A 27726-nucleotide genomic window follows, 5' to 3' on the forward strand; every position below is an offset into this window, starting at 1 on the left:
AGAACACAGCCTGATAAGTGGTCAGACATGAATGAAGAACTTGTACTCAAGAACAAGGGTGGTTCTATGCAATTACATTAAAGAATGGTTCATATTTATTTAATAATACTGTCTTGTTTAAAAAGAAAAAATATATATTTTGTTTCTGACAGTTTTTAATCTTTCCCAATATGTTACTTTTCAAAAGAATATATTCCCTTAAATTAATGAATACTTAATTTGACATGTGATCCAGAACTTATGATCCATCTCCGGCACCAGACCTGATTAAAATCAAATCCTCACAGAACTGTCCCAAGATCTAGCAAAAATCTTCTTTAAGCGAAAAAGACTACGTACCGTTCGCCTACCACTGTTAAATTAAAAAAGAAAGAAAAAAATCTAAACATATTGAAAATAGTATACAAGGTAGAAATTTTGTACTCATTTATATGCCTAAAATCCATGACTTTTTTCAGTAAACCTACTGGAGACCAAGCTAATGCCTGTTATGACAAATATTTTACATAATTCCCATATTCATTGCATCACATTGAAAAAGTACACTGGTGTCTCAATAGAGAGACAATTTTAAGTTTTCAAAAGAGTACATGGCCTAAAAGTTTGCTTTCTAAGGGTGGATACCACACCTAATGCTCTCATTCTGAATGTTGCTGTGACGCATGTAATGAGTTATGACTACAATATTATTCTAATTCAAGTAAATTTAATTTCATTCTAAAGTAGAAAGGTGATAGAATTAAAGACTTGAGAACTGTGTTAAGACTCTTGTCTTATCTGGCGAGAGATACATGAGCTCTGACATTTAACTGGTTATCCACGGTTCCTGATATAATTTCTTTTGCATTATTTTATCTAAACTTCCCAAGGTAAGGATCATTAATGATCTCATGCTTTTGAGCTTTTATTTTATAATCTATTCACTTTCAGAAACTCCACAGCTAACAGATGACTACATTTTGTAGGTAATGTAAGACAGCAGAACTCACTGGAGGTGTTACACACCTTAAAAAAAGTGGGTTGTGTGAGTCAGTAAGCCAACTGTTCCTGAACAATTCTAGACATACTACAGTATTATGTAGGAAACAGTATTGTATAATTGTATAACTTTCATATATTACCATTATTTTTCCTTTTGAAAAGACAAAAAGTGCAGAGGAATAGGGTATTTTCAAACACAAAATACTGTCTTTGGATAAGCCTAAATTACTATTAACTGGCAAAGTGAGATTAATTACATGTAGTTTCACTGTAGAGAGACACTGAAAAAAATTGTTGGTGGTTGTACAAATTAGCTTCCTCCCATGATCCAAAAACTCACGTTGGTAGGTGCATAGGCTACTTAGAGTTGTCCTTATAGACAAGTGAATGTGTGAGTGTGTGTCACTCTGCAAAGGGCCGACGCCCTTATTCATTATTTCATTGTCTGAACGGTTATCCATTTTAGGGATAAATTACTACTTCAGAAGAAATGTTGAATGAGCATGAGTCCTCAACCTGCAGCATATTTTGACAGTGCCAATAATCATAGAGACTCTACTAATTCCCTGAGGAAACACAAACTAAAGAGACAAAATAGGTATTTGTTTTCTAAAAAATTGAAAGCATTTTCATATTTTTGTAAGGTATGTGTGTTTACCTGTATTGATACAGTCAGTCACATGTATTAGCACATACACTTTATTTTCAATAAATTACCTTCTGGCTTACATTTACTGTAAATTGTTTTTAGTTATTTTTCAGAAGAAAAAAGTTCAGTAGCCTTTTGCGAGAGACAAAAACAGCTTCACTAAAGAGTATAACCAAAGTTTTACCATCTATTAGATTGTCTCAGTTTGCAAAATTTCATCAATAGCAGGATGGGAACAAAAGCTGTTTTACTGAAAAACATGGTACCTTCCTTTGCACAGTCTAAGCCAGATCATAAAAAACTAGGATATGTTCCTGCTTGCTGCATGCAAGTGATATAAAACTGATGTAAATATTTATCATTGTTGGTCATGTAAACATGCCAAGTTCTCTGCTTTCAGAATATCATTTGAAAATGCAACACGACAAGATTTAATTTTTTAAGAGTAACATTTAGAATTCTTCATTGTTTTAAGCTTAAATACAACCATTATCTCTGAATCACACTTTCTGTTGCACAAATACAAAATCATAAATGGAAGGCCCTTTTCACACATGCACGTTAATCCAAAGATGTTCCGGAGTTTACCCAGGAGCTTTATATGTGAACGCAAACACCCACAAGGTTTGTCCTGGACATTACCCGGAGTGTTTACTAGGGCGCTAGGAGGATAAAGCCCGGGTAAAGTCAGAGTCAGAGCATGTGAGAATGACCAGGCAATGTTCTGGTGTTTTTCCTGCATGTACTGCACAGGCGCTGATCCACGCCTAAAGCACGGTGAGAACGTGCTTGATGCAGAAAATCTCCCACTGTGCGCTGCATGTGTGGAACAATCACTCCGGAACATCTCCAGACATGATACTCTGGAGTTTCTTTAGAGATTCTCTGCAGTGCTTGGGTCAAAGTGGAAAAGAGTCTGATCAAATGCTCGCTGTAGTTTCACATTAAAAAAAAAAAAAAACTTTGAATCAGACTAAAGATAAGAAGATGAAAATAGTATGTTTAAAAATGTCAGAGGGAGGACAAAGGAAAACAGGTGTTTAAAATAAAAAAAAAGAGAGACCATACAAAACTATAGTGCGCAGAGCTCTCCACTGGCAAAACACTCTGAAAAAATACTGTCTGTTGATGGCTATTTAAAAGAAAGCTGGAAGAAATTGTGACCAAGTTTAGCTGTCTTTCAATTTACACTAGTGACATTAGCTCTTGTCCTCATTATTGACTTGCAATATAAATTTTAATGTATATCAATACACATATTCCATCTGAATGGTGACCATAGAAATACAGATATACAGTGTTTGGATTTTTTTCTTCTTGAAGAGAGAACAGCTTTTAGGTCTTGAAATTCAAATAATGGCAAAACCAGAGCATTTCTAGGCCAGGAACAAAAACCTAAGACTCTTCAAGACAGTCACTGTTCTTTCAGCCAGATCTCCAACAGGTTTTAATGGATCCTGGCATATTGTTGGCTCCACTTTTTTGTGTGGCATCTGTTATAAGATTGCAGTCTCTGCCCATTTTCTGACTCTCCAACATATAAGAGCAGTCATTTAGTTTTGTCTGGGAGCATAAAGCTTAAGAGCAGGTGGTTCTAAACACCTCCAGGAGGTAATCACAGTGATCTCAGAGCCACAGGCCCTGTTGATTCCAATAGTGCCCGAAGATTGATTCCTATTAGGCTCCTGTCCAAGTTTCCACAGCCTTTGTGTGACATCATGGTCCTGTTATTTCTGCAGTATTTTTCTGGTCCTGCTGGGTGATTGTGGTCACTTTAGGCTGGGTCAGTGATTATGTGGTGGAGGTCTGGGTGATACTTCGCTGGCTGCTGGTGCTCTTGATGACGTAGGTTGATGAGTTGCTCTTGCGGCTGGATTCGTGCTCCAAATCACAGCGGCACTGAGAGGATTTCAGGTACAGCGCTGGGCAGCAGAGCAAATTCTGCTTCAAATCTTGGAACAGGTGTCCGGCAAAACACATGTAGATCCAGGGGTTACAGCAGCTGTTCAGACTTGCCAATAACATGGAGATGATGAAAGGCATGGCTGAGAAGAGTCAGAAAAAAAACACAAGTCAGATGGACAAGAATTTGGATAGGCTTTTTAGCATTTCAAATCTTTACGAAACACCAAACCACTGTTTTTTAAATTCCACTTTACTGATATAAATAGAGCCCATCTTTTGTGTTATTAAACCACCCTCTCACTCACCATCAGTTGTCAATTTATATTTGTTAATATTGTTCCAATAATTTTGCATAGTAAACCATACTCAAACTAGCCCTGATGCTGAACTGTGTAAAACACCTGCTATTCCACTACACTGATATACTTATTTCAGAATTACACATGTCAGTGTCACTACTGTGTTGTGAATGGTCCACCACCCAAAATATAACAGGCCAATAGCAGCTTTATGGGCAGAAACTGATCATTGTTTGAAGTAATAAATGATGACTGACAAATTGTGCATGATAATATGTAACTGACCAAAGACCCAACTGTAAGGTTAGTGGAGTTCATAAAATGGCCAAGTGTATAAGGTAGGTCATTCTAATAAAGACAGTAACACTGTAATCATATTAGAGTTGTGCGATATGACTGCAAATCAATATCACGATTAAATGAACATTTCACTGACAAGGCTTTTACGGTAAAAATATTCACGTATTAAACAGGGATTTTTTATTTATATTGCTGGGAGCTTGTATGTCTCTTTTTTGAGCCATTAATATTTGGTGATGTGATTGTGCTTCAAGTTTTGAAACATACTGGTGGGATTAACATTGGTTGCTGAAACTATATTTTGTCAGTGTTTTCATTTGACTTCTTTGTGTTCAGTGTGATCTTCATTAAAATCAAAACATGTCCAAATGAGCATTTTTCTGTGGTACACACTGCTAGAGTTTCTCGCTTGGCCTCAGTGTTTAGGTTCTCCTCTGTGTTGTTTCCATGTGGCAGAGTGGATGGGGTAGAATCATGTGACTACATGCTCAGTAGTATGGCTTTAAGGGGACAGTAAATAAACACATCGGGGATATATTAACAGAATTAACAAAAAAGGATAAACAGCTTTCAATAGAGCACTGATACAATACTGTAGATATAAGCAAGATTACACTGATTAGAAGTTCTGTTTTGGAGGTTGTGGGTTCGATTCCCGCTCCGGGTGACTGTCTGTGAGGAGTTGGTGTGTTCTCCCCGTGTCCGCGTGGGTTTCCTCCGGGTGCTCCGGTTTCCTCCCACAGTCCAAAAACACACGTTGCAGGTGGATTGGGGACTCGAAAGTGTCCGTAGGTGTGAGTGTATGAGTGAATGTGTGTGTGTCTGTGTTGCCCTGTGAAGGACTGGCGTCCCCTCCAGGGTGTATTCCCGCCTTGCGCCCGATGATTCCAGGTAGGCTCTGGACCCCCCGCGACCCTAAATTGGATAAGCGGTTACAGATAATGGATGGATGGATGGATAATTGCTCAGCTGTAAATCATATCAGCACAGGCAGAAAATGCTGAAAAAGAAATTAATGGCACTAGAAAATGTTTAAGCTGATATTTGAGTGACATTTATCTTACTCCATGCAGAAAATCTGTCTCTAAATAATTTATGTTTCTCTTTAAGGCTAATCCAAATAGATATTGTCCCAGTTTGTACGTATTATACATATTCAGGTATCAACAGACATGTACATAATGCCCACAATTTCCAAATCATTGCATCTCTAAAGTGGCAGTGAGTGTATGCCATAGGTGCATAAGATTAGGAACTTTTAATAACACACATGAATGACATTTCTGTACTGGAGGATTTTGGCTGAACCACAGTACAGACATTTTCCAAGATATACTTGAGATCATTGGGGAAAGCTTATGTTCTGCTTTGAAACTCTCACTGAGCCAAAGTGACCAATTCCTCAGCTGCATTAATAGCTCTGCACACAATCTAAACCTGCAGAGAAAAGCGGCGGCCAAGAAATTACAAGATTTCACTTCTGATTATTTAAAATGCTGATTTGCCAGTGTTTTGATGTATGAGGGTTGAAGACCCATGAAACAGTGGTTTTAACACAGTTGAACTGCTAAAGCACCGGCAGAAAGACCAAGAAACAAACTTCCATTTTAATTAGCTGTAGTCTCAGTGTTTTCCTCTGCTGCCGCTGCAGATATCCATACATGGTGTGTCAAGAAAAAACAAAGTTTTCTTAAGAATCTGAAGCACGCAGCCACTTCTGAGGTCTCTTTTTTTCTTTTGTATTGTGTTTTCTCTTTATGTCAGGTTGCTAAAACATTGTATATTTTTTCTGGACATTCACTAAAAGCATGCTGTAAGATTGCAGCTCAGCCAGCTGCATCAACACAATTATGTTACTTTCTAAACATTCTACAGTCTTTAATGTGTTTTGCTTGATATATTAAATATACAGAACTCTTTGCCTCATTAAATCCGTCAGTCTGTCTTTGGAGACTGTAAATGGTTATATTTTGACAGTCAATCAGTGAAGGTAGGTGAGCAATCTGCTGTTGAACATAATGTTCTAAAGCTGCCTGAAACTTTCATGCAACTGGAACTGGATATAAATCACAAATCATCAATCTTCTTTTTAATATGCTGTTTTAATTCACTTTGTCCACTTTCTCTTTTGTCATTTAAAATGTTATTGCTCAATCATGAGATGTGTTACCAGCATTTTGATTGACTGTTTCATACGATTTATTTCACAAAATTTAAACACTTGCATCTGGGATGTAGGATGCATATATTGTTCAACTTAAGAGAATCGTTTTTTTTTTTCATTTAGGTTCAAAGCAAAATATTTACATGCATATTTAGCATTAAATGGCTGCAACACCATTTAAATCCAGCCTAGGATATACAGTATCCCAATCAGTTTAATCCTGGTATTCCACAGTACATGTATCCAACAGCTGATGTCTTTAAATAATACATGACATATAATACATGGCATAAGTTTAAATCCATATCTTTGCATTTAAATTTGGACATGATGCAGAAACGGGCATTAATCCCAAAAGTAATAGCAAACAATCTGTGCAAACAGCATTTAGTACATTCATTCTGTATGTAAAAGTAATTTACATGGCACAGGCCAAATATACAACAAAACCTCTTTGACATGCGTGCTGCTGAACGTTAGTGGCACCAAATTGACACCAGTAAGCCTATTAAGACCAAAGAAAATCACAGTCTGATTTTGGAGCTGTATGAATGCCAGCTGATTTTCACACAGCAAATAAAGAGCACCCAAAATATCAATGTGAACAGCCAATTGTTTCTGGATACTTTTGGAGCAGAGCCACAGAAGTCTAAATAACCAAAACAAAAATGCATGCATTCTCTGGCCACAGATTGAGAATCATCCTGGACCAAACAGCTATTTCAACTATGTTTTTCCATCCCAGACTCGGCTTAAATGTCTCTGGAAAATCTCAGTCAGTTTTTTCTTCTTTTACTGAACTCCCACTTTTTCTTAATGGAACAGTAGAACAAAGCTGACACACACTGTTCCCTCCAAGGAGTTTGAGTTTAATTGTACATAGATTGCTCATCAGATGATTGTATCGTAAATGATGATTTTAAATAAACATTCCAGTTAAATAAGAGTAAAAAAAAATTAAGTACCTCTACTTTGGCAAAGATGGATTGTTTCATTATGTACATTGTAAAAAACAGCAGTTTCCAAAACAATAACTTTCATATTCTGAAGGCGAGAGAAGACAAAATGACAGCCCTCCACATGTGCTAACTGACATATGAGAGACAAGTCCAGACACTTTGGATTCCACACTGAACTTCAGTCAACTAGATTGCTTTGGAAAGCTACTTTGTGTTTGTTCTAAATTCACAGAAACCAGTGTAGAGCAAAAAGATGCAGCATTTCAGTTGTGTCTGCAGTCTGATACATGTCAGGAAGTGAAAAATACATTTCTGACTTAATTTGAAACTCTGAGGAGAGAATACATAATTACAATCAAACCCAAATAAAACAACTAATACATCTATGACTTTAATTTTTTTTCAATTCTGGAATATTGAAAAAGGACCCCATCCAGGGTGTGTTCCCACCTTGTGTCTAGTGATTCCATGTTGGCTCTGGACCCACAGTGACACTGAACTGTATTAGTGGCTAAATGAATATTGAAGAAGGACAGAGAAATGTGAATAATAGATGTAATGTGGAGAAACTATGGAAGATATTAGGAATTTCTGTGCTTGAATGCTTGAATATTATAAATGCCTACTTTTGACAGACGTGAGCTTTTAATATTTGGAGCTAGTTTGATGAACTTCATTTGTGGCAATTGAATATGATTCTTTCAAGACATCAAGAGTTTTATTCCTTTGAACAGAGAAAGACTTGGCCAGCTATACTAGAAAATGAAGCACAGATCCAAGGTGATGAGAACTGGAAGCTAAATCTGCCACGACACTGCCAAACTCAACATGGTTTTTCATCACCAAGCAAGATAATAACCACATTTCAGTCAGTGCAATTCAATTGCAGGACAGTGTGCTTCAGTCTTATTAGAGAATCCGTCAAGCTTTGGGCAACATCTCCCTTGAAACTTGTCTTATTCCAAAGACGCAGCTCATATTTTGCAAATGTTGCAGCTATCTCTCACACTGCATTCTTCCATGGCAATGTCAGCCCAGCGTAGAAACGTAATACAGTTAATGAGTTTCTTTATACAAAGCACATTGGAAGGTCAGCACGAACTTTTAGCGAAGGTGTTTGGTACAGATTAACGGGACATTTTCACTCGCTCTTGTCTCTAAGTCTGTTTCTTGAAGTGTCTGCTGCATGGGTCTGACACAAAGAGCTATCTGACTACCCTTTAATATTCATTAAACACAGAAAGCTGGAGAAAAGGCCCCTAAACCTCTCCAATCCACACAATGAATGCCCAACAATCACAGCACACACTTCTTGAGTAAAACAGGGCTATTACAGTTAATGACTAACCTGCTCTCCGAACTGAATTATACACATTGCATGAGGGACTTCTGACATAATGGGGTGAAAAAGAACATTATTTCCCGTCTTGTCGAGGCTGTTAATCACAGTGCTTCTAACAGACATATTCTACGATAGCAAAGGCAAAACTGACTTGAGAAGCCAGACACATTAATATCAAAGTCTTGCTTTACTGGCCCATGGAGTGGCCATTTATCACAGGGAACTTTTCCAGGTTTGAAGATTTGTATGTGTTCTCAGACAACCTGCCATCCAGGTTCTGTGCCTGTCTGTTTGAATCTCCCTTCAGAAATACTCCTCAGCACAGTAACCACCATACTCTGCACTGGTTTCTAACTTCTGGAATTTTAAATCATTCTTAGTTGGGCTGAGATTTACAAAATAACCATTTAGGATTAGACTGAATTTCTCATACATGTCAAAAAATAAATAAATAAATAAAACTTCAACTTCAGCTACTCCTTTCAGACATCTGTAATTGTTGGAAGGCTGTGCTGATTTGACTCATTTCAGTGAACTAAGTTTCTGAACCATTAGTTCAAACATATTTTTGAACCAACATTATTTTCATTTTGAAAATCAACAAGTAATGTAGTTTTACCAGGTGCACTTTTTGTATACATCAACCAACCAAAACATTAACATTAATATTAACTATATCAGCACTGCCATCTGATCCACTTGTAACTGTAGATCTACAAAGGGCACCAGCATGGTAAGTGGAGCTGATAAAATGGAAAATGAGTGTAGAACCAAGGAGGCCATTTTAATGTTTTGGTTGATCTGTGTATGCCGATTTATTATACTGATGTTTACTTCTGGTGCAGAGGTTCCCTATTCACGTCATAGAGTACACACTTAAAAATGATGGTTCTACAATGGATATTTATTAAAAGAAATAATTCTATATAGAACCCTGGACACTTGAAGAACCACTTCCAGGGTTCTTTGCACTATGAATGGGTTTTTCAGATTGATGCAGAATGTGCTATAGATGGTTCTTTATAGCACCTTTTAGAAAAGGTTTCTATATACATCCCTTAATTGGTTTTCCATTTCTAATCCTTCAGTAGATGGAGAACGACCCATTCCCCTGTTATGAACGATATAAATATCATTGACTTAAGGAAAACTGCAGATCCCCTAAGGTGACATGGTGGGTTTTTTTTAATAAGTCATGGTCACAAAATAGTATTTAGAGGCCATGAGAAAGTATATCGTGCCCACAAAATAATATATTGAGGCCACTATATATTAAAAAAAATGCCTTAGGGGCTCCATAGAAAACAAACGGTTTTCTTAAAAATACTAAACTAAATACAACAAAATACTAAAAATGAATATGAACAGATATAAATTGAAATCTTTTCATAATAGACGTTTTTTTTTTTTACTTCTGCTTGTGGCTATGGGTTGGGCTGCAGATATTAGCCACAACCTGAAGTTTTTATCACTAATAGCACCATATATTTTGAAACAGAGGAACATATACTGATGGTTGATTAAAGATGTGCATACGTGACAAATTCACGATTTAAATCAAAATATGGTCTAGGACGGTGCAACATATGCTGAGATTCCTATGCACATTGGGTACATGGGTGTCCGAAGAGGCTGTTCTAAGGCTAATATAAGTAAGTTTGCAAATCCATAGCAGAGCGGTGACGTTTATGTGACACTATCTGTTATCTTCCTGTTGGGTATGAAGAAAAAATATATACATTTATAGTGAACTAAAATCTAAATATATATAATTCTAATATTCCCTGTATTTGTGTGTTGATGCATTGGAAGAAACGAAAAAATAACAATTAAAATCTACATTCGCTGGTACTTTTGGTAACATACAAAATAGGGAAATGGGTCGTTGTGTGTTTTTCTATTGCAGGATTAGAAATGGAAAACAGTTCCTCTAAATGCCATATCGAACACTTTTTTAAAAGGTGCTATAAAGAACCGTCTATATCACATTCCCTATCAATCTGAAGAGCCCTTTCATGATGCAAAGAACCTTTTAGTCATTCAAAATGTCCTTCAAGTGTTCAGGGTTCTATATAGATCCTATTCCTTTACTAAAGAACCGTTGTAGAACAATCATGTTTAAGTGGTTGGCTCATGCCAGCACGTTTTAGTGTTCTTTCAGCTCTCAAGAGACTTAATCCACTATCCAGCTCCTGATCATCTCATTATCGAACATTTCATGACTTACAGTGGGTGTATTCGAGCAAGAAAACACAGTCATACAGGACAGGGCGTACTCCAGGTCAAGGGTTGACAACCCAAGGCTTTTAAAATCCAGCAATTAGAGTTTACTTATCTCTATCATGAAAAACAAAGTGGACTGATTGGGGCCTGCATCGTGACTAAGTGTGAGTACTGCAGTCCTCTGAGATGGTGGCCATTCACAGCTTATTATCTGATCTGTGTAACATGCTTATTTAGACAGAGGATAAGGCTGGGAGTGTGTGCTGTGGGACGTAACAGCAGCAGTAGGTTCTGCAGCTGTATCTGATGCAATAAGCTGTGGTCTCATTGTACGCCCCCAAACATCCACATCCAGCCGTGAATCTCTAGTTCCACTTTCTCCACATTGTGCTGTATGCAGATCTTCATGAACAGTATCACTGATTTTAATTCACTACATCTCCATTCACTGTAGCAGTGATATCCGTTTTTTTAACCTGCACTTACTGATGACATAATTATTCAGCTGTGCACATATGTACTAATACTAATAGTAATGATAATACATAAGACTAAGGACAGCATGCTCGATTTCAAGAATCAGTGAACAGGAAATGAAGCCACCCAGCATTGTGCTGTGGATGAGAGGAACAATAGAATTCCATCAAATAGGATGATGGAGTGGTGTTTGTGATCAGAGCTAATCATCCAACAGCAGCACTTGACCTCAGTAATATACTTGTGACTAAATTCATTTTTAAAAAATGATCCAATGGGTGGCACGGTGGCGCAGCAGGTAGTGTCGCAGTCACAGAGCTCCAGGGGCCTGGAGGTTGTGGGTTCGATTCCTGCTCCGGGTGACTGTCTGTGAGGAGGTGGTGTGTTCTCCCCGTGTCTGCGTGGGTTTCCTCCAGGTGCTCCGGTTTCCTCCCACAATCCAAAAACACATGTTGGTAGGTGAATTGGTGACTCAAAAAAGTGTCCGAGTGAATGTGTGTGTGTGTGTTGCCCTGTGAAGGACTGGCGCCCCCTCCAGGGTGAATTCCTGCCTTGCACCCAATGATTCCAGGTAGGCTCTGGACCCACCGCGACCCTGAATTGGATAAGCAGTTACAGATAATGAATGAATGAATGATGATGATCCAATATCTGTAAATTCTTCCCAAAGGTGTAGCTTTTACTGCAGCATAAGCATCACAACCTGCCCTCACTAATAATCTTTTGGCTAAAAGCATTTAGATCCTTGTACTTTTCAAACCAATATCTAATGTAATGCCTTTCTAGACGAAGTGGCTGTTACTACAGCAAAGGAACTACTAACACCCTTTTAATACCCTTGATTTCAGAGGAAACTTGGGATAAGTCTCAAATGTCTGCAAATGTTTTTGTCACATAGTGTATTTAACCTGAGAGATCAGAAGAACTATAAAACTAGTAATCTCCACTTATCCACTGAAATATCCACCTTATCCATGGGTTGAAGAGCACAACACTAATGTAAACAGATGTGAAAGATAGATGGATTTATTTCATACACAGCTCTTCATTCTGTGCTGGAGAGAGTCTCAACACCTTTAGAGAGTAAGAGGCACAGAGACAAGCTACATATACTTTTGTCTCATTCTTTTCCCCTTTATTTACAGGGTAAATAATCTCATCCCACTGTCCCTGTGGGTCAGGGACAAGAGTGTAACAGATTCTTGGAGGATAATATATTATTGCCACTGTTTGCCAAAATTATTTATCTGATTTGGCTTAAAGTTTAATTTAAAAATAAAAGGTCATGTCTGAAAATGTGAGATGACCAGTGAGTGATGTCTCCATGCTGTAGTAAAGTCCAGGCCATCCCAAATGTTTTTCCACCCTCTGTGGGGCCCTGTGTAGGTAATAAAATAGCTGTTTGTGCACACACACAGTGGATTGCTTGTTGTAAATATATTTGTGAGCTGTAAGATTCATGTTGAATTAGCATCTAAATACTATCTGAGTGCAGTATTTTTAGTTTAATATCTGTAACGTGCACTATGTAGGGAATATGGCGTTATTTGGGACGTGACTTGAGCTCCTCTACTGACTGACTTAGACAACCAAAGATCTGTTTCCAAACATTCATTTGTTCATTCATTGTCTGTAACCACTTATCCAATTCAGGGTCGTGGTGGTTCCGGAGCCTACCTGGAATCACTGAACGAAAGGTGGGAACACACCCTGGAGGGGGTGTCAGTCCTTTGCAGGGTGACACGCACTCACACATTCACACACACACTCAAACCTACGGACACTTTTGAGTCGCCAATCCACCTACCAATGTGTGTTTTTGGATCGTGGGAGGAAACTGGAACACCCGGAGTAAACACACGCGGACACAGGGAGAACACACCAAACTCCCCACAGACAGACACCCGTAATGGGACTTGAACCCTGGTGATGAGTAACTGTGCCACTGTGCCACCCCTGTTTATAAACAAATAAATGGTTCAGGGATCTATACTTATATTTCTTTTATTTTAACAATGAGTTATGAGTATTCAATATGGCAGCTGCTATACACTGTGTTGTCTCCTGCAACCCATAGATATTTAGTCAGCCTCATTGTTCTAGGCATAGAAACAAGTGGCAAGATAGTGGCAAGATGCACACCAACACAGTTATACATTTGAAGTCGGATTATTGCAGAGGAATATTCATTCATTCATTCATTCATTCATTCATTATCTGTATCCACTTATCCAGTTCAGGGTCACGGTGGGTCCAGAGTGTACCTGGAATCATTGGGCACAAGGCAGAAATACACACTGGCGGGGACGCCAGTCCTTCACAGAGGAATATGTTGAGTGGAAATGTATTTCTGTTTCAAAAACAGTCCTTCCAGGAATATTTGTGTCTTTTATCTCTGAGAAATTGTGATGCAGTGGGAGATGAAGCTGAAGTAATAAACCTGTCATTTAGAACATCAACTCTTGATATTATTCCAAGTAGGAACACTTGATTATTTAAGATGTAGTGATTTAAATGCAGTTATGCAAACACATTAACACAACATTTGAGATTCTTATCACTGTTTTTAAGTCATCAATCTGAGCTCACAGAAGTTCTGATAGCTTCCTTTGAATAACATTGACAGTGTTTGTTAAAGCAATGTTTACAAAAGCAGGCTGACATAATGTAATATCAAAAATGCTCTCCACCAGTGGCTAAGCTTAACATGGGAGGAACACAACGCTTATCACCTGTAGCCTCGATTTTCTCCTTTAGTTTGTTTGGATGGAGAGAGACACTGTAGGACATGAATAAATTCTCAAGCTGTAGACAGTCATGATTTAATATGCAAGCTTCTGCTAAATATTAATACGTTTTCCCAAGGGCTTCTGGTTGCTGTAAGGAACTGCTGGATCTACAGTATCCAGAGTGTCCATGCACAACACACCCATAGAACTAACCATCTGAACTATTATGAAGACAGAAATACTTATGTATTCAATAACATAATACATTTTAAGTCCAGGCTGAATTGTGTTAGACATAAGCATGCATTGTTCATAAACCTGGTATAACCTCCATAACTACTCATAAAATTAAGCTCACCATTCCCAATGTCAAGAGTTAGCCAGCAGGGTATAAATACCCCCAAGCCCTGGACTGTGATTCGGTTAAACCGCATTCTCTGGAGTGATGGAGCACCATCCAAAACTTCAGATGAGCTGTGATCCAGAACACATCATCAAACATCAATACCTCACCTCACTATTGTTCTTGTGGCTGAAAGCCAGCAAATCCTTGCAGCATCTCAAAAGACTAGAGGCTGTTAGAGTAGACTGCAGCAAACGTGGAACACTATTACTGCCCTTAATTTAAAAACTGATGTACGAGCAGGTGTCCACAGGTCTTATAATATATGCTGGAGCCTTTCACATTTGCATGCTATTTGTGTGCAAACATTACACATGTAAAATGTTAAATTGAAGCAACAAGGCCGTGTGTATAAAGAAGATACAAGAAAATGATCTGTGCAGCTACATGCATCTTCCCCTATCACACAGAGTGATCTGTATTCACGAGCAGTGACTAGAGTGTGGACTATGCTGTGGTTCACTGGTCATTTTCAGGTGATTCAGGACTGTCCTTCTACCAGCTTCACATGCACTGCACATTTCAAATGATTTTGAATTTTCATGATATGCCAGGAATGTCAGTCTGTTGCGCATGAATAAATATGTTGCATCAACACAATTACTGTCAGTCTTCCTTTTCTTATGTTTGATAAGAGTAGGATTAGCACTTTTTGTTTATGTGAAACTGACCAACACATTTATAATCAGGTACATATGATCTTGACCTTACAATCTCATTACACAGCTTTTAATCATCTTATTATAACATGTATAAATAACTGCCACTAGACATACTACTAAATGTTACCTAGATATTAGCTACAAACCAAAAACCCACCCATTGCCAGGCTTTAACTTACAGAGTTCTACTGATGACATCCTTTATGAACAGGTATGTGTGGGAAAACCATTTCTTGTTGTAGCCATACATAAAGCTCCTGTTATAGTTATTATTATATTAACTTCAACAAGAACAGACATCACCAGCTGTGACTCACCCTCTCTGGGTGCTGCCGGGTCCCATGCTGACCACATCTGCACCACGAAGAAGGGCGTCCAGCACACAATGTAGGCGAGGACGATAACAAAGGTCATCTTGACTGTAGTGATCTTGGCGCGTGAGATGAGTGCCACGCTGCTGACGTGTCGCTCGTGTTCATGTCCACGTCGTGTCTTCAGCCGGACGTTCTGCCAGATCTTGAAGCTGATCAGACCATAGCAGATGCTCAAGATGCCCACCGGCACCACATAGACCGTCAGGCTGATCCAGGTGATGTACGCCTTTGCCCCCCATGGCTGGACAAAATCTCCCCAGCAGTCGTACACCCCGGCACCCACCTCACGCAGTGAGAAGATACCCACCTGCAGGAACACTGGAGGTCAGGTTGAGCAGACAGCAGCACAAATACACAGCTTTTCATATACATCAGTGATCAAATGAGAGATTCTGTTGGTTTTCCTAGTGATAATGGAAACTCAGTTTTATCTCAAGGTATTATCAGTATATTATTCTTCAATTTAATATATAGGAAAATATATATTAAAACCAATCAATCCAATTTTTGAGGATGATTTCTGTTAGTCCGCTAATGTTCTGGTTTGTATAAGGTCTCAGTGCTAATTGCAATCAATAGGCCTTAATCCAAGTCAGTCAAGATAACCCTTTTAAACGGTATTAAGGCTCATCAGCAATAGGCTCATCTAAAACTACAAAACCCATTAGAACTCATTCATTCATACACATAAAACAGAGGAAGCCTTATATAAACATACGTTTAATTTTTCCTATGAGAAATGTCATTAAAAACTAAAGTTAATGAAGTTGAGAACTGTACTAAAACAGAAGCAATGCAAAACCCCACACCACTGCCAGTCAAGACAGGAATAGGAATAGTTCTTCACTGGCCCAGTATTCATTGTTGCACAAACATTATCAACATGGATGGTGTTTCAGGAGCTACTCTTAATGGCAAACCTTTCTGTTAACCTTAATATTAATGTTATTACAAAGGTCAGGATCTGAAGAATGCAAAAACATCACGATAAAAAGAGGTCATTTGGAAACACACACTGGACCAGTGAAACTGAAATCTGACCTCTCTGGCTATTGTATGCTTGAAGAAAAGAAGAGAAATATTTTAATTAAAAAAGCCCTCACTAACTGTTTGTGTGGGTGAGGATCTATTCTGTTTGGAGCTGTGTGGCAGCCAGTGGTACAGAACATGTAGTGGGGACAGAAGATTATATCTTATATATATATTCTACTAAATATCAACAAACCTTGGAACTAGTCAATGAAGAAACAGAAAAAATGATTGGGTATTATAATGAGACCATGATTATAATCATATTTCAAAATCAACATTGATCTGTTTCAAGCAGCCAGAGACTGAGGCTTTGGGATGGCCTTCACCATCCTCAGGCTTGAATATTACTGAATATCTCAAACAAAAATTTATCGTATGTGCATAAGATGACCTATGAATATTTCTCAGTAAATGTTGTGTGTCATAAACCAAAGATAAAGTTCCTTTGCTCATTAAAAGAAGTGTTTGTGGGCTAAGGGATCTTATTTACTGAAACTTTGCTTAAATTGAAGCATGTGGCACATTTTGGGTTTGTTTTAAAGTATGTACATTTCAAAGGTTGCAGAAATAGGTCACTTTTAAATTTGCCACTCACCTTGTATTCTTGGCAGAATGGAGTGTCCAAACATTTACACAGCTTTATATTCCATTAAGGCAGTTAATGTCCGTCAGTTTATATCTTTTGGCAAAAGCATACCTGATGAGTTGTCTTAAAAAACCATCTCCTTTTTTCTACATCCATCGTCCATTTTATCAGCTCTGCTGACCAAAGCTGAACTTTGTAGTTCTATAATTGGCTGTTCAGACATTCTCAGAGTTGCAGTGGCACTGAAGTGATGACGTATAGTGTTGGTAAGAGTGGATCGGAAACAGCCGTGCTTTTTAAACCCCTCAGTGTCTCTGCTGGACTGAGAAAAGTCCACCAACCAAAAATAGCCTCCACTGTCTGAAACATTGTCACCGTGGTGGTTCCTTCAAAGTTACATATCCTGTACCTTTAGTTAGGGAACCTAATTCCTATTATAATTGTAGAATTTTAAATGGTGTTGATTTGCTACACCTTATTTCGTCTCCAGAACTTTTGGATGTTTTTAGATGTTGTTTTATTTTACACAGTTCTCTAATGAAATCTTACAAACATTCTCCTCTCCTTCTGGAGAAGAGACTGTAATGTACTTTTAGGGAACACAACTGAAGTTTAAAACCACAGTCATACCTTTTTAAAGGTACATTTACACTGTTTACCTTTAGACCTTTAGAGACTTTGCAGCAACAGAAGAGCCACTCTCTACAAGGTGGACCATAAAGGCAGGTCTAACAGAGTGGACATTTCATTTAGTAAGAGACATTTTCATAAAATCAACTCTGCAGTGATAAATGAGCTCTGAGTCAAACCCCAGACTGCCACTTGAAGAGCAGTGGTGTTATTTACTACACTACACCAAAAATGGCTACGCTCAGTTACAGTGGTGTAGTTGTCATTCACCTGCGGGATGCTAAAGATGAGACTGAGCAGCCAGGAGCACAGCACGTACAGGCGGTCGGTGCGTCTGCGCAGAGAACGCAGTGGCTGACACACGGCCAGGCAACGGTCAACCGACATCAGGACCAGCATGTACGTGGATGCAAACATGCCCACGATCTGCAGGTATTTCACCAGCCGGCACAGCAGGTCAGGCCCATAGAAACGGAAGGTGATGTCCCACAGGAGCTGAGGCAGAACCTGCAACACACACCACAAATGTCACTACCCTCACTGCGTTTCAGCACTTTCTCACTGCAGTGAGATTGTATTATGTCAAATATATTTCTTTACATGACTAAGCACTGCCTCTGAAAAACAATCCAGGAATAATTGTTACGGAGTCGGTACATAACAGGTGGCAAAGAAAAGTCCCCTCCAGGATTTTATTCCAACAGCCAGGATTCTCTAATCATCTCAAACCAGCTTCAGAGGTGACGTGCAATTGAAACAAATTTGTAGGAAGGATATTTATTTTCTGGATCTGAATCTGAATCTGTCATCTCTGATGCACTCTAGCTGGTCCAGATATTTTTATATCTATTTTCCCTCTGCTGTTTTCGACTCCTCTCTACATGAAAATGGCATTTTCCCTAAAGGAGGTTTTTCAAAGCAGAGTCCATTTTGAAATTTAAAATTCAGTCAATCTGGAGCATGTTCATAACTGAATCTAACTTTACTGTCGCAGTACTGCAGCAAGTACATATTAGATCCTCAATGAAAACCACCTATTTATAAAATTAATTCCCTAATTCCAACCAGTGAAAATTGTTTATTTTATTAATGAGTCTATGTAGTGTTTATTATACACTAGAATATACATCTTGTGTGAAATGAGCAGTCAATACAATGACATTTTCACTTTGAAGCAGCAGTGTTCCAAATACAGTCTGAAAAAAAAACACAGATTGAGAAGACAAGGACTTCTGACCTCATTAACCTAAAGAACCAATTCCAACTTTCAGGGCAGGGGTTTAAGCTGTAGGTGAATGGCAGAGGGGCAAATGGAGATAAAGGTGTGAACTTGATACCTATTTATACCAAATTAAGAAGGTGTATAGTTAAAGAAGGTCAAATTTTAAGGCACTTTGGGTATGTTTTTTATTAAATAATATATTTATATTATAATAGATATGTGATCTTGATGAACATAGCTGAACTTTAAGGTTTAAACTGCATTGGGACTTTAATTCAACTGGGGAAAAGCTACGCAAACTTAATTTAACATTGCGGTTTGATCAGGACTGAACGAGTTTCAGAGGCAGTTGTATAACCATAGCAACTAAAACAACCCCACAAGCAGCAAGTAGTAAGTAGTGGGCTTTTTTTTAAGTTTTCTGTCTACAGTCAGGTGTTTCGACACGGACTCAAAGCCTGCAATGTTTGTAAAACACCATATTTTACAAAGCTCCATAATGTGGTTCTTGAGGTATTTAACCACATTTTATAAAGGGTCCCTGAGTTGTTGTTGTTGTTTTTCTGAGTAGACCTCGACCTCTTTTTAAACTGACGTGGGGAAGAGGGGATTTAAAAATAGGTCTGTAACACTGCAGATATTGTGTTTGTTTGATTGTGGCAGCACCTGGAAGAGCGCCACCGCCAGGTCCGCGATGCTCAGGTGCTTCATGAAGTAGTACATGCGCGAGGGTCCGTGCTTGGTGGTACGCAGCGCGAGCAGCACGCACAGGTTCCCGGAGAGCGCAAAGAAGAGCACGAGCGCGAGCACGGCCACCTCCACCTTGGCCACCTCCTCGTTGCGCTTGAGCGGGTTCACGCTGTGGTTGGTGCCGGTGCTCGAGTTCGCCAGGCTCCAGTTCCTCCACGAGTCGTTAAACGCCCACTGCGACTGCTCCACGGACACGTCCTCCATCCTCACAAAGCGCTCGCGACTCCCGCGCGCTCAACGAACACTCCCCTCGCGCGCGCTGCTTGGACACAAGGAGCCGGGCGAAACTGGACACAGTGAAAGACAGAGTCAGAGACAGCGAGCCCCGGCATTGTCTGCAAAACAGTGAGCATCTAAAAGGTTCTTAGAACACGTCGGAGTTCTACGGGGTACTGAAAATGTTCTGTATATATACAGTAACAATAAGAGCTTTCTAAAGTGTTCTACAGAGCAATACAAATATGGGCACTGGGTTCTAAAGAATAGCAAAATGGTTCTACACAATACTAAAAAGGGTCTACAGAGTGCTAAAATGAATATACTGAGCACTAATACTGTTATAGAGCACTAAAGGCGTTCTGCGGTAACGAACCTGTGCTGAACTGGGTTCTCTGACTCATACTAGCAGAGGATCCTTTATGGTGCTATACTTAAAGAACCAGTTACAATAGGTTTTCCATCCTGTAGAAATACTATTGAACCAAATGCATTTAGAGTTCACTGTTCAGAAAAACTGCATTTCCTAAGAAACCCTTGAAGAACCATTTTTCCCAATTGAAGTTCTAGTTTTCCTCAAATGGCTGTTACTCCCTTTGATAAAAAGACAAAAATAAACACGATGTATGCAGATATAGTGGAGTGTATATTTCTTAGGCACGTAAGCCAAATCAGAACCACGTATCTCCGTTCATCTCAGTAATTGTGTTTGTTTATTCTTGAAAACACAAACACACACACAACACATATATATTTATATAAACATATACACTGTTCCAGATCTCCCCTTAATGCAACCGGCCATCGCAAGGTTTTCTTACATTTATTCAACAGCAAATTAACAAATAATAATAATAATAATAATTATTATTATTATTATTATTATTATTATTATTATTATTTCTGATTGCATACCTCGAGAAATGTTGACTGTAAACATCGGTTAAAGAAATCAATTTGTTTATATAACATCCCTTTTTATATTAGTTCTAATTTTAAAAGGTAAACGCTTAGTGCTTACTTACATTTTTCCCACTGTATAGAACCTCTATATTTACTATTGTAAAAGTATTTTAAAGACATTTCAAAGTACTTACAGCGGCCGCGCATTTTCCAGTCAGTTCTGTAGGCAAAGAAACGTTAGTGGAAGAGAAAGTGGAAAGTCCACAGGAGCCACAAAGCTCAAACCTCTCGTCTTCTCTCACTCCCTCTCTCCCGCATCCCTTCCTCCCCACCTCTCTCTCTCTCTCTCTCTCTCTCTCTCTGAGCTGAATGAACAACGTCAATGTTGTTTCTCTCAGATCTCCTCACTTTACCCCAGTCTTCCACTAGATGTCCGCATGAGCCACACAGCCATGGCTCAGGACTCAATTCATACAAATCCTCAATGGAAGCGTAAAATCAGCTGGTGTTTCTTTACTGGCCTCCTGAGAGAACAATACATCCTCCACCCAGAGGAACAGTTTGCCCTTATATAGTCTTATATCTGTTCATTCATGGCTCAGGATATTTAATAAGGATTCTCCTACAATGGCTGCAGATAAATAGCTGCAGGCTAAAAGGTGCCATATCTGATCTGGGAAAAAGAATTATAAGCATTATTTATAGCATAAAAACAGAGAAGGTTCTTAATGTCCTGTCTAGATTAAAGTGACCTGTCAGAGCTTAAAATGGGTCTTATTATTGTTATATTCTCAACAAGTCTGATCACACAGAGAGATCTCCATTAAAACTCAGGAAACTGGTGAGATTCATGAGCTATTTTTCTCAAAAGAAATCTCTCAGTAGCAGGAAATTCTCCTCTGTCTTTACATCGGATCTTCTTGATGTTTATGAGATACTACAGAGCTACAAAAGAGATCACTGTGATGTTTCTTTACTGTGGGATGAAACATATACAGAAGCCAATGTCGATATTACTGACTGTATCTTTCAGGACTGATTGAAGATCCTAGCATCTGAAAACCTTTCTTACTCTCTCTCAGGTTATGATCCAGAACGTGATCTTAGATCTGCAGATACCAGTTCTCTGCAAACACCCTCAGTAAATTGTTTAAGAAAAAAAACCTGAGGACAGTTTTAGATAGTTAAGCTTGGTACAAATTTAAACCTTTGGAAACTGTACACAAGAAATCATCCTTCAGTGATTTATTTTCCATTCAATACTGCTATTAAGAGCAAGATGCTCGTTTTTCAAGCAACATCTCTAAGGACATTAGATTTTCCACTGGCATAAATGAAGGGAAATTCAAAAACAAGCAAACCAGGACCAACACTGTCCCCATCAGATTAACAGAGCATAAAATGTCAAAAGTCATGCTATCTCCTCTCATCCAATCTGCAAACACCCCAGATGTTTCTGTACATGCTTTCAAAAACAAAAACAAAAACAAAAACAAAACAAAGAAGCTGCTGGTCTGCAATTAACTGTTCACCTCAGCAGTCCACACTTGAAGATAATTGAATGTGTTTGTATGGTTTTGGATTGTGAAAAGCAGAAAATGCAACCAACTTTTAAGGTGTGGAAAGAGCCGAAGCAGTTAATATACTAAAAAAACAATGTTATATTTTGTGGGTTTTTTTTTTACTTTTAAATCTTCATTCATTCATTGTCTGTAAGCACTTATCCAATTCAGGGTCTCGGTGGGTCCGGAGCCTACCGGGAATCACTGGGTGCAATTCAGGAACACACCCTGGAGGGGGCACCAGTCTTTCACAGGACGACACACACTCACCTACGGACACATTTCAGTCACCAATCCACCTACCAGCGTGTGTTTTTGATCCGTGGGAGGAAACCGGAGCACCCAGAGGAAACCCATGCAGACACAAGGAGAACACCTCACAGACAGTCAGCTGGAGCAGGGCTCAAACCCACAACCCCAGGACCCTGGAGCTGTGTGACAGCGACACTACCTGCTGCGCCACCGTGCCGCCCCTTAATTTAATAATTAATTTAATAAATTAATTAATAAAACTTTCATGAAATAAAGAAATGAAAAAGCATGAATGAATGAACAATAAAAACAGGCACAAACTTCCTCAAGAACCTGAGCCTAGTGGAGTGCAGCTAAACTTTCAAAAGTCCTGCAGGTCGGGTTATGGCCTTGTGATTATGTGCAGGGCTGGTTAGTATTCAGAGAAAGAGACACACCGTGCTCATTCAGCTCAACACTATGATCCCCATCCCCTGTTGCTGCCTAGGGGGCAGGACACTTTCTGCAAGTCAATATACTCCAAATATAGCACAGGCCTAAATAAAGCAGGGAAGTGCTACACGCCACAGTGTTCAGACCATCCAGATGTTTTGTAAACACAGAAATAAACCAGGATACAGCAGGGAAATGGCTGTTTAAAGTGGTTCTATTATAGAAACATGTACAAGCCTGAACAGAGGGGACAGGTTGGTAAATAATCACACTGAGATGACTTGGGTAACATGACATGTTTGACAAAAAATATGTCATTTGGTAAATAGGAGTGAGCTTACTCGTGGAAGAGGAAAATGCCTGCAATGACAGCTATCACACAGACATGATCTATATGGCCTATGTGAAGGATTTTAAGGGGGTCTTATTAAAGAAACACAAAAGTAGGACAGAAATAAAGATTGATAGTAAGGAATCACAGTTTCTTGACCGATCTGATATAACAGCTAACCTGTTTTTGCTCATCAAATGTGTCAGACATGATCTGGAAATGGGCCGAGACTAGATATTGATTGATCTTAGAGCAGTGTGAGCATCATCAAGCATTCTGTAAGTTTTAAGCCCTATGTAACCTATTAGCACATCAGGATTTAGACTCATTTTAGCTCGTCTGCAACAAACAAAAACGGGCAATTCTTCAGCTCCAAATACAGGGTTGTATGTAGGCTTGCACACCCCGTGTGAAGTATGCTGGTGGAATTATTATGTTGGGAGGCCACTTCTCCATAAACACTGGGGCATTACATGGCTTTGAAGAAATATGACTAGAGCTATGTATCAAGAAACACTAAGAACTTAGCCACACCCATTAAGAAACTGAATCTGAGAGTAGGATGGTAATTTCAATAAGACAACAACCACCAAACATACAGGCAAAATATTATATATACAAGTTTCAAAAACACTATAGAGTCGACTATTGACAACCGGAGCACCTGGAGGCAACCCATGCAGACATGGGGAGAACACACAAAACTCCTCACAGACCCTGTGAGGGCAGCAACCACAGGACCCTGGAGCTGTGTGAAAGTGACACTTCCTGTTGTGCCACCGTGCCACCCTCCATTATATTTCTACTGTGTGAAATACGTCAACTGTGTAAATTATTAATTCATTCGTTTTCTGTAACTACAACCTGGAATCACGGGATGCAGGGCAGAAACACACCCTGGATGGAGCATCAGTCCATTACAGGGAACTACACACTCATCCTGTCACTCACACATTTGGACAGTTTGGAACAGCCAATCCAGCATGTGATTTTAGACCGTGGGAGGAAATGGGAGGGCACCGGGAGGAAGCCTTAACACACAGAGGGAGAACACACCAAATCTTGAAGTGGGTTTCAAACCCACAAAGTGTGTAAAACACAAAAACTAAAAATACTAATATGTCAAAGACACAGGGGAAATAATTAAAAATATAATTGTTGCGTAATCGCTCACAAGGCCCTGAGCCAATAGCACTGCACTGTAAAATCCTCACTTCATTGGAATGTGTCACAAGGACCACATGAAGTACACTCTACTATGCAGAATAAATCACACTACGCCACTGAAGCTCTAGTGCTAGCCAAAGCAAGACACTTCCATCTGATCCCAATCACTCACCATTCACAGCCTCTCTAAGGAGTCCCACTCAGCTCAGTAGAGTCTCTTAATATGTCCATTATATAGCACAGAAAATGGGGACATTATTTTCTCTTGAATCTGCCGTCCACCCTCCGGACCTGCCTTGCTACTTCAAAGCCATTTCCATCAGTAGTTCACCCTCCTGCTGCTGTAAAAGACCTCACCTGTATGCTCCACAGACTTTGCTAAATGTCTACCATCTCATCCATCTCAGCCTTCTGAAATATGCTACAGATATAGTAAAAAGTCCATCATGCCCTGAACTCTCAACATGTTTGAAACTTGCCTCATATTATACAGCTTGTTCCCATCTTTACAGTCTTACATACTTTACACATTGGTCAGCTATTCTCTATATGTTTATTCAGTACAATACGAGGGCGGCACGGTGGAGCAGCAGGTAGTGTCGCAGTCACACAGCTCCAGGTTGTGGGTTCGATTCCCGCTCCGGGTGACTGTCTGTGAGGAGTTTGGTGTGTTTTCCTCGTGTCCGTGTGGGTTTCCTCCGGGTGCTCCGGTTTCCTCCCACAGTCCAAAAACACACGTTGGTAGGTGGATTGGCGACTCAAAAAGTGTCCGTAGGTGTGTGAGAGTGTGTGTCTGTGTTGCCCTGTGAAGGACTGACGCCCCCTCCAGGGTGTATTCCCGCCTTGCGCCCAATGATTCCAGGTAGGCTCTGGACCCACAGCGACCCTGAACTGGATAAGCGGTTACAGATAATGAATGAATGAAGTACAATACGAGCTTTAATCATCACAGAACAAAATGTTCTCCAAAAAGGCCACTTTAAATGAGATGAAAACAATATTTAATCTTAAGTCATTTTGGCCCATTCATAACAATCCAGTCATCATGAAATGTTTGACACAATATAAAGTAGAAATTGCCATTGAATATATTCTAGTATTTCCATAAATGCTTATGTACAGGTACAAAAATGGTAAAAGTACACGTGTCAAAGGACAATATTCATTGTCTGTAATTGCGTATCCTGTTAAGGGTCACGGTGGGTCCACAGCCTACCCGGAATCACTGGGTGCAAGGCAGGAACACACCCAGAAGGGGGCGCCAGTCTATAACAGGGCAACACACACTCACACATTCACTCACACACTCACACCTATGGACACTTTTGAGTAGCCAATCTACCTACTACTATGTGTACCTGGAGGAAACCCATGCAGACACAGGGAAAACACACCAAACTTCTCACAGACAGTCACTCTGAGGGTTACTCAAACCCACAACCTCAGGACCCTTGAGCTGTAGCGATACTACCTGTTGCACCAATGTGCTGCCAAGAATATTTTAAAAAGTACAACCGGAGTCTGAACATTCAAATAAGTTTTAAAGATATGTTACATTCATGCTACATTGGGTGGATATTTATTACCTCTTCATAAATGAAAAATGAAATAAAAACAAAAGCCAGGACTAATGCAACATATCCAAAGAAAATGTTACAATTATGTTCACATACTACAGGGACAGAAAATATGACCTAAGATCAATCAGGGCTACACCCTCAATGACTGAGGCTACAAATCTTGTTCTTTATAAAGAATCTTGCTGTTCTTTATAAAGTGCCAGAAGCAAATAAAAAATAAAAAACGTGCACATTAATACACAATCTTTGGTGCAGCTCTAAACAAGTAGGTCTGAAGAATTTGCCTCACCACCCAGAGAAAAGCCTCACTGAGACCACACCTGGCCGTAAATTATACCTGTCAGAGATGTGCAAGAATCATGACACTTCAGATATAACCACAAAATACACATGCCCAAAACTACTCAGTCACCACCTAATCACAGATTTCAGCCACTTTAAGGTGCAGTATCTGCTAACATGGGCATTCAACTGCACACACAGCTTGTGCAGTATTGGCATTAACGAATACCTCTAGGATGAGCACCTGTCCGCAAAAATGCACTTTAATCTGTGCTCACAGAAAGATAACCCTAAATGTAATTTATTATTTTGGCATAATTGAAATTCCACATAACTGCAACACACGAGACCACCTGGGTGTGACAGTAACCCTTATACACACAGCTCTCTAGCACCAGCAAGGGTTCATCCCTTGGATCTTGTATAAAAGGAATATCATGACCCATTCTGAGTCTTCCTGTTTTGAACAGCACAAAAAGCCATCACCTCTCCATCAGACAATAACAGGACATTCCTGTCTCTTTAGGTGCTGCAGTCTGTAGGAAGAATTGCTAAGGTCCTTTGTAATTCTCCCTTTAAAGGCATTTGGAATTGAGGGACACCTAAAAACTGGACCTTCTGGAAATCCTCCACCCAAAAAAAATAAAAAATCAATCCCATTTATCACATCATCATTTAATTGTATTAAATGTGTGGCTTATATAAAGCACACAGGATAAAAGCTTATATAAAAGCTTATATTAGCCCACAGGGTAAACCGAAAGTCACACACATAATTCCTTCCCTGTTTATAGTCGCCTCAATTAATAATAATAAGAGTTTCTTTCCATTTTAGCCCACTCTTCTACTTCATTTGTGGAACACCACACTGCCATTTCCACTCACCAGGACGACAACTCTGGGGTGTCTGAATGTTCAACACACTGCTTTAATAGACCTAATGGAACACTAGGAGAATTTGACTGACCAGCAATATTACCAGACCTCATTCCAGGTACTTAATTTAGAACAGCAGGCAAAAGCCTGAAACAGACACACACTATTCTGGCTGAAAAGAATGAGACTGAGATTGCTATAAAACCTACTGTACAGGATCAATGCTGATAATGAGACAGGGGGACACATACTAGTTATTAGAACAGAAATGTTGCATGTGACTCTTTTACTTTAATAATTGTATTTTTAAAATATACCTGGAACTGTACAAGAAATTGTATCCCAATTTGATCAATAATTAACTCTTCAGTTTGTTTATAAATATGTGGGAAAATGCACAACCTAATAACCTCTGATTAAATATTTTTTGAGGATTAT

General features: G+C 39.2%; 1 protein-coding gene across 2 annotated transcripts; it reads right to left on the bottom strand.

Moving 5' to 3' along the window:
- Positions 1–1675: 1675 nt before the first annotated feature.
- Positions 1676–21141, bottom strand: oxtra (oxytocin receptor a). Of its 2 annotated transcripts, XM_066664379.1 has the most exons (6): positions 21001–21141; positions 19604–19974; positions 17986–18222; positions 15411–15774; positions 14387–14502; positions 3574–3675 (listed from the first exon to the last, which is right to left on the bottom strand). In XM_066664379.1, exons 2-5 carry the CDS (start codon positions 19889–19891, stop codon positions 14405–14407), a joined length of 987 nt encoding a protein of 328 aa, XP_066520476.1. In that variant the 5' UTR covers positions 19892–19974; positions 21001–21141; the 3' UTR covers positions 3574–3675; positions 14387–14404. The 2 variants fall into 2 exon arrangements, with proteins under 2 accessions (XP_066520475.1, XP_066520476.1); XM_066664378.1 differs by lacking the exon at positions 14387–14502 and having other exon boundaries at positions 1676–3675.
- Positions 21142–27726: the final 6585 nt, after the last annotated feature.

This window comes from Hoplias malabaricus, chromosome 3 (assembly GCF_029633855.1).
Source record: "Hoplias malabaricus isolate fHopMal1 chromosome 3, fHopMal1.hap1, whole genome shotgun sequence".
NCBI classification, from domain to species: domain Eukaryota; kingdom Metazoa; phylum Chordata; class Actinopteri; order Characiformes; family Erythrinidae; genus Hoplias; species Hoplias malabaricus.

Bases quoted from the DNA above. Each gene is read 5' to 3' on its own strand.
- oxtra (XM_066664378.1), bottom strand. From the start codon at position 19,891: ATGGAGGACGTGTCCGTGGAGCAGTCGCAGTGGGCGTTTAACGACTCG. The intron at 15,775-17,985 runs GTGAATGACAAC...GTGTTCCTGCAG, and splicing joins TCATCTTTAGCATCCCGCAG to GTGGGTATCTTCTCACTGCG. The intron at 3,676-15,410 runs GTGAGTCACAGC...GACTCTTCTCAG, and splicing joins CCCGGCAGCACCCAGAGAGG to CCATGCCTTTCATCATCTCC.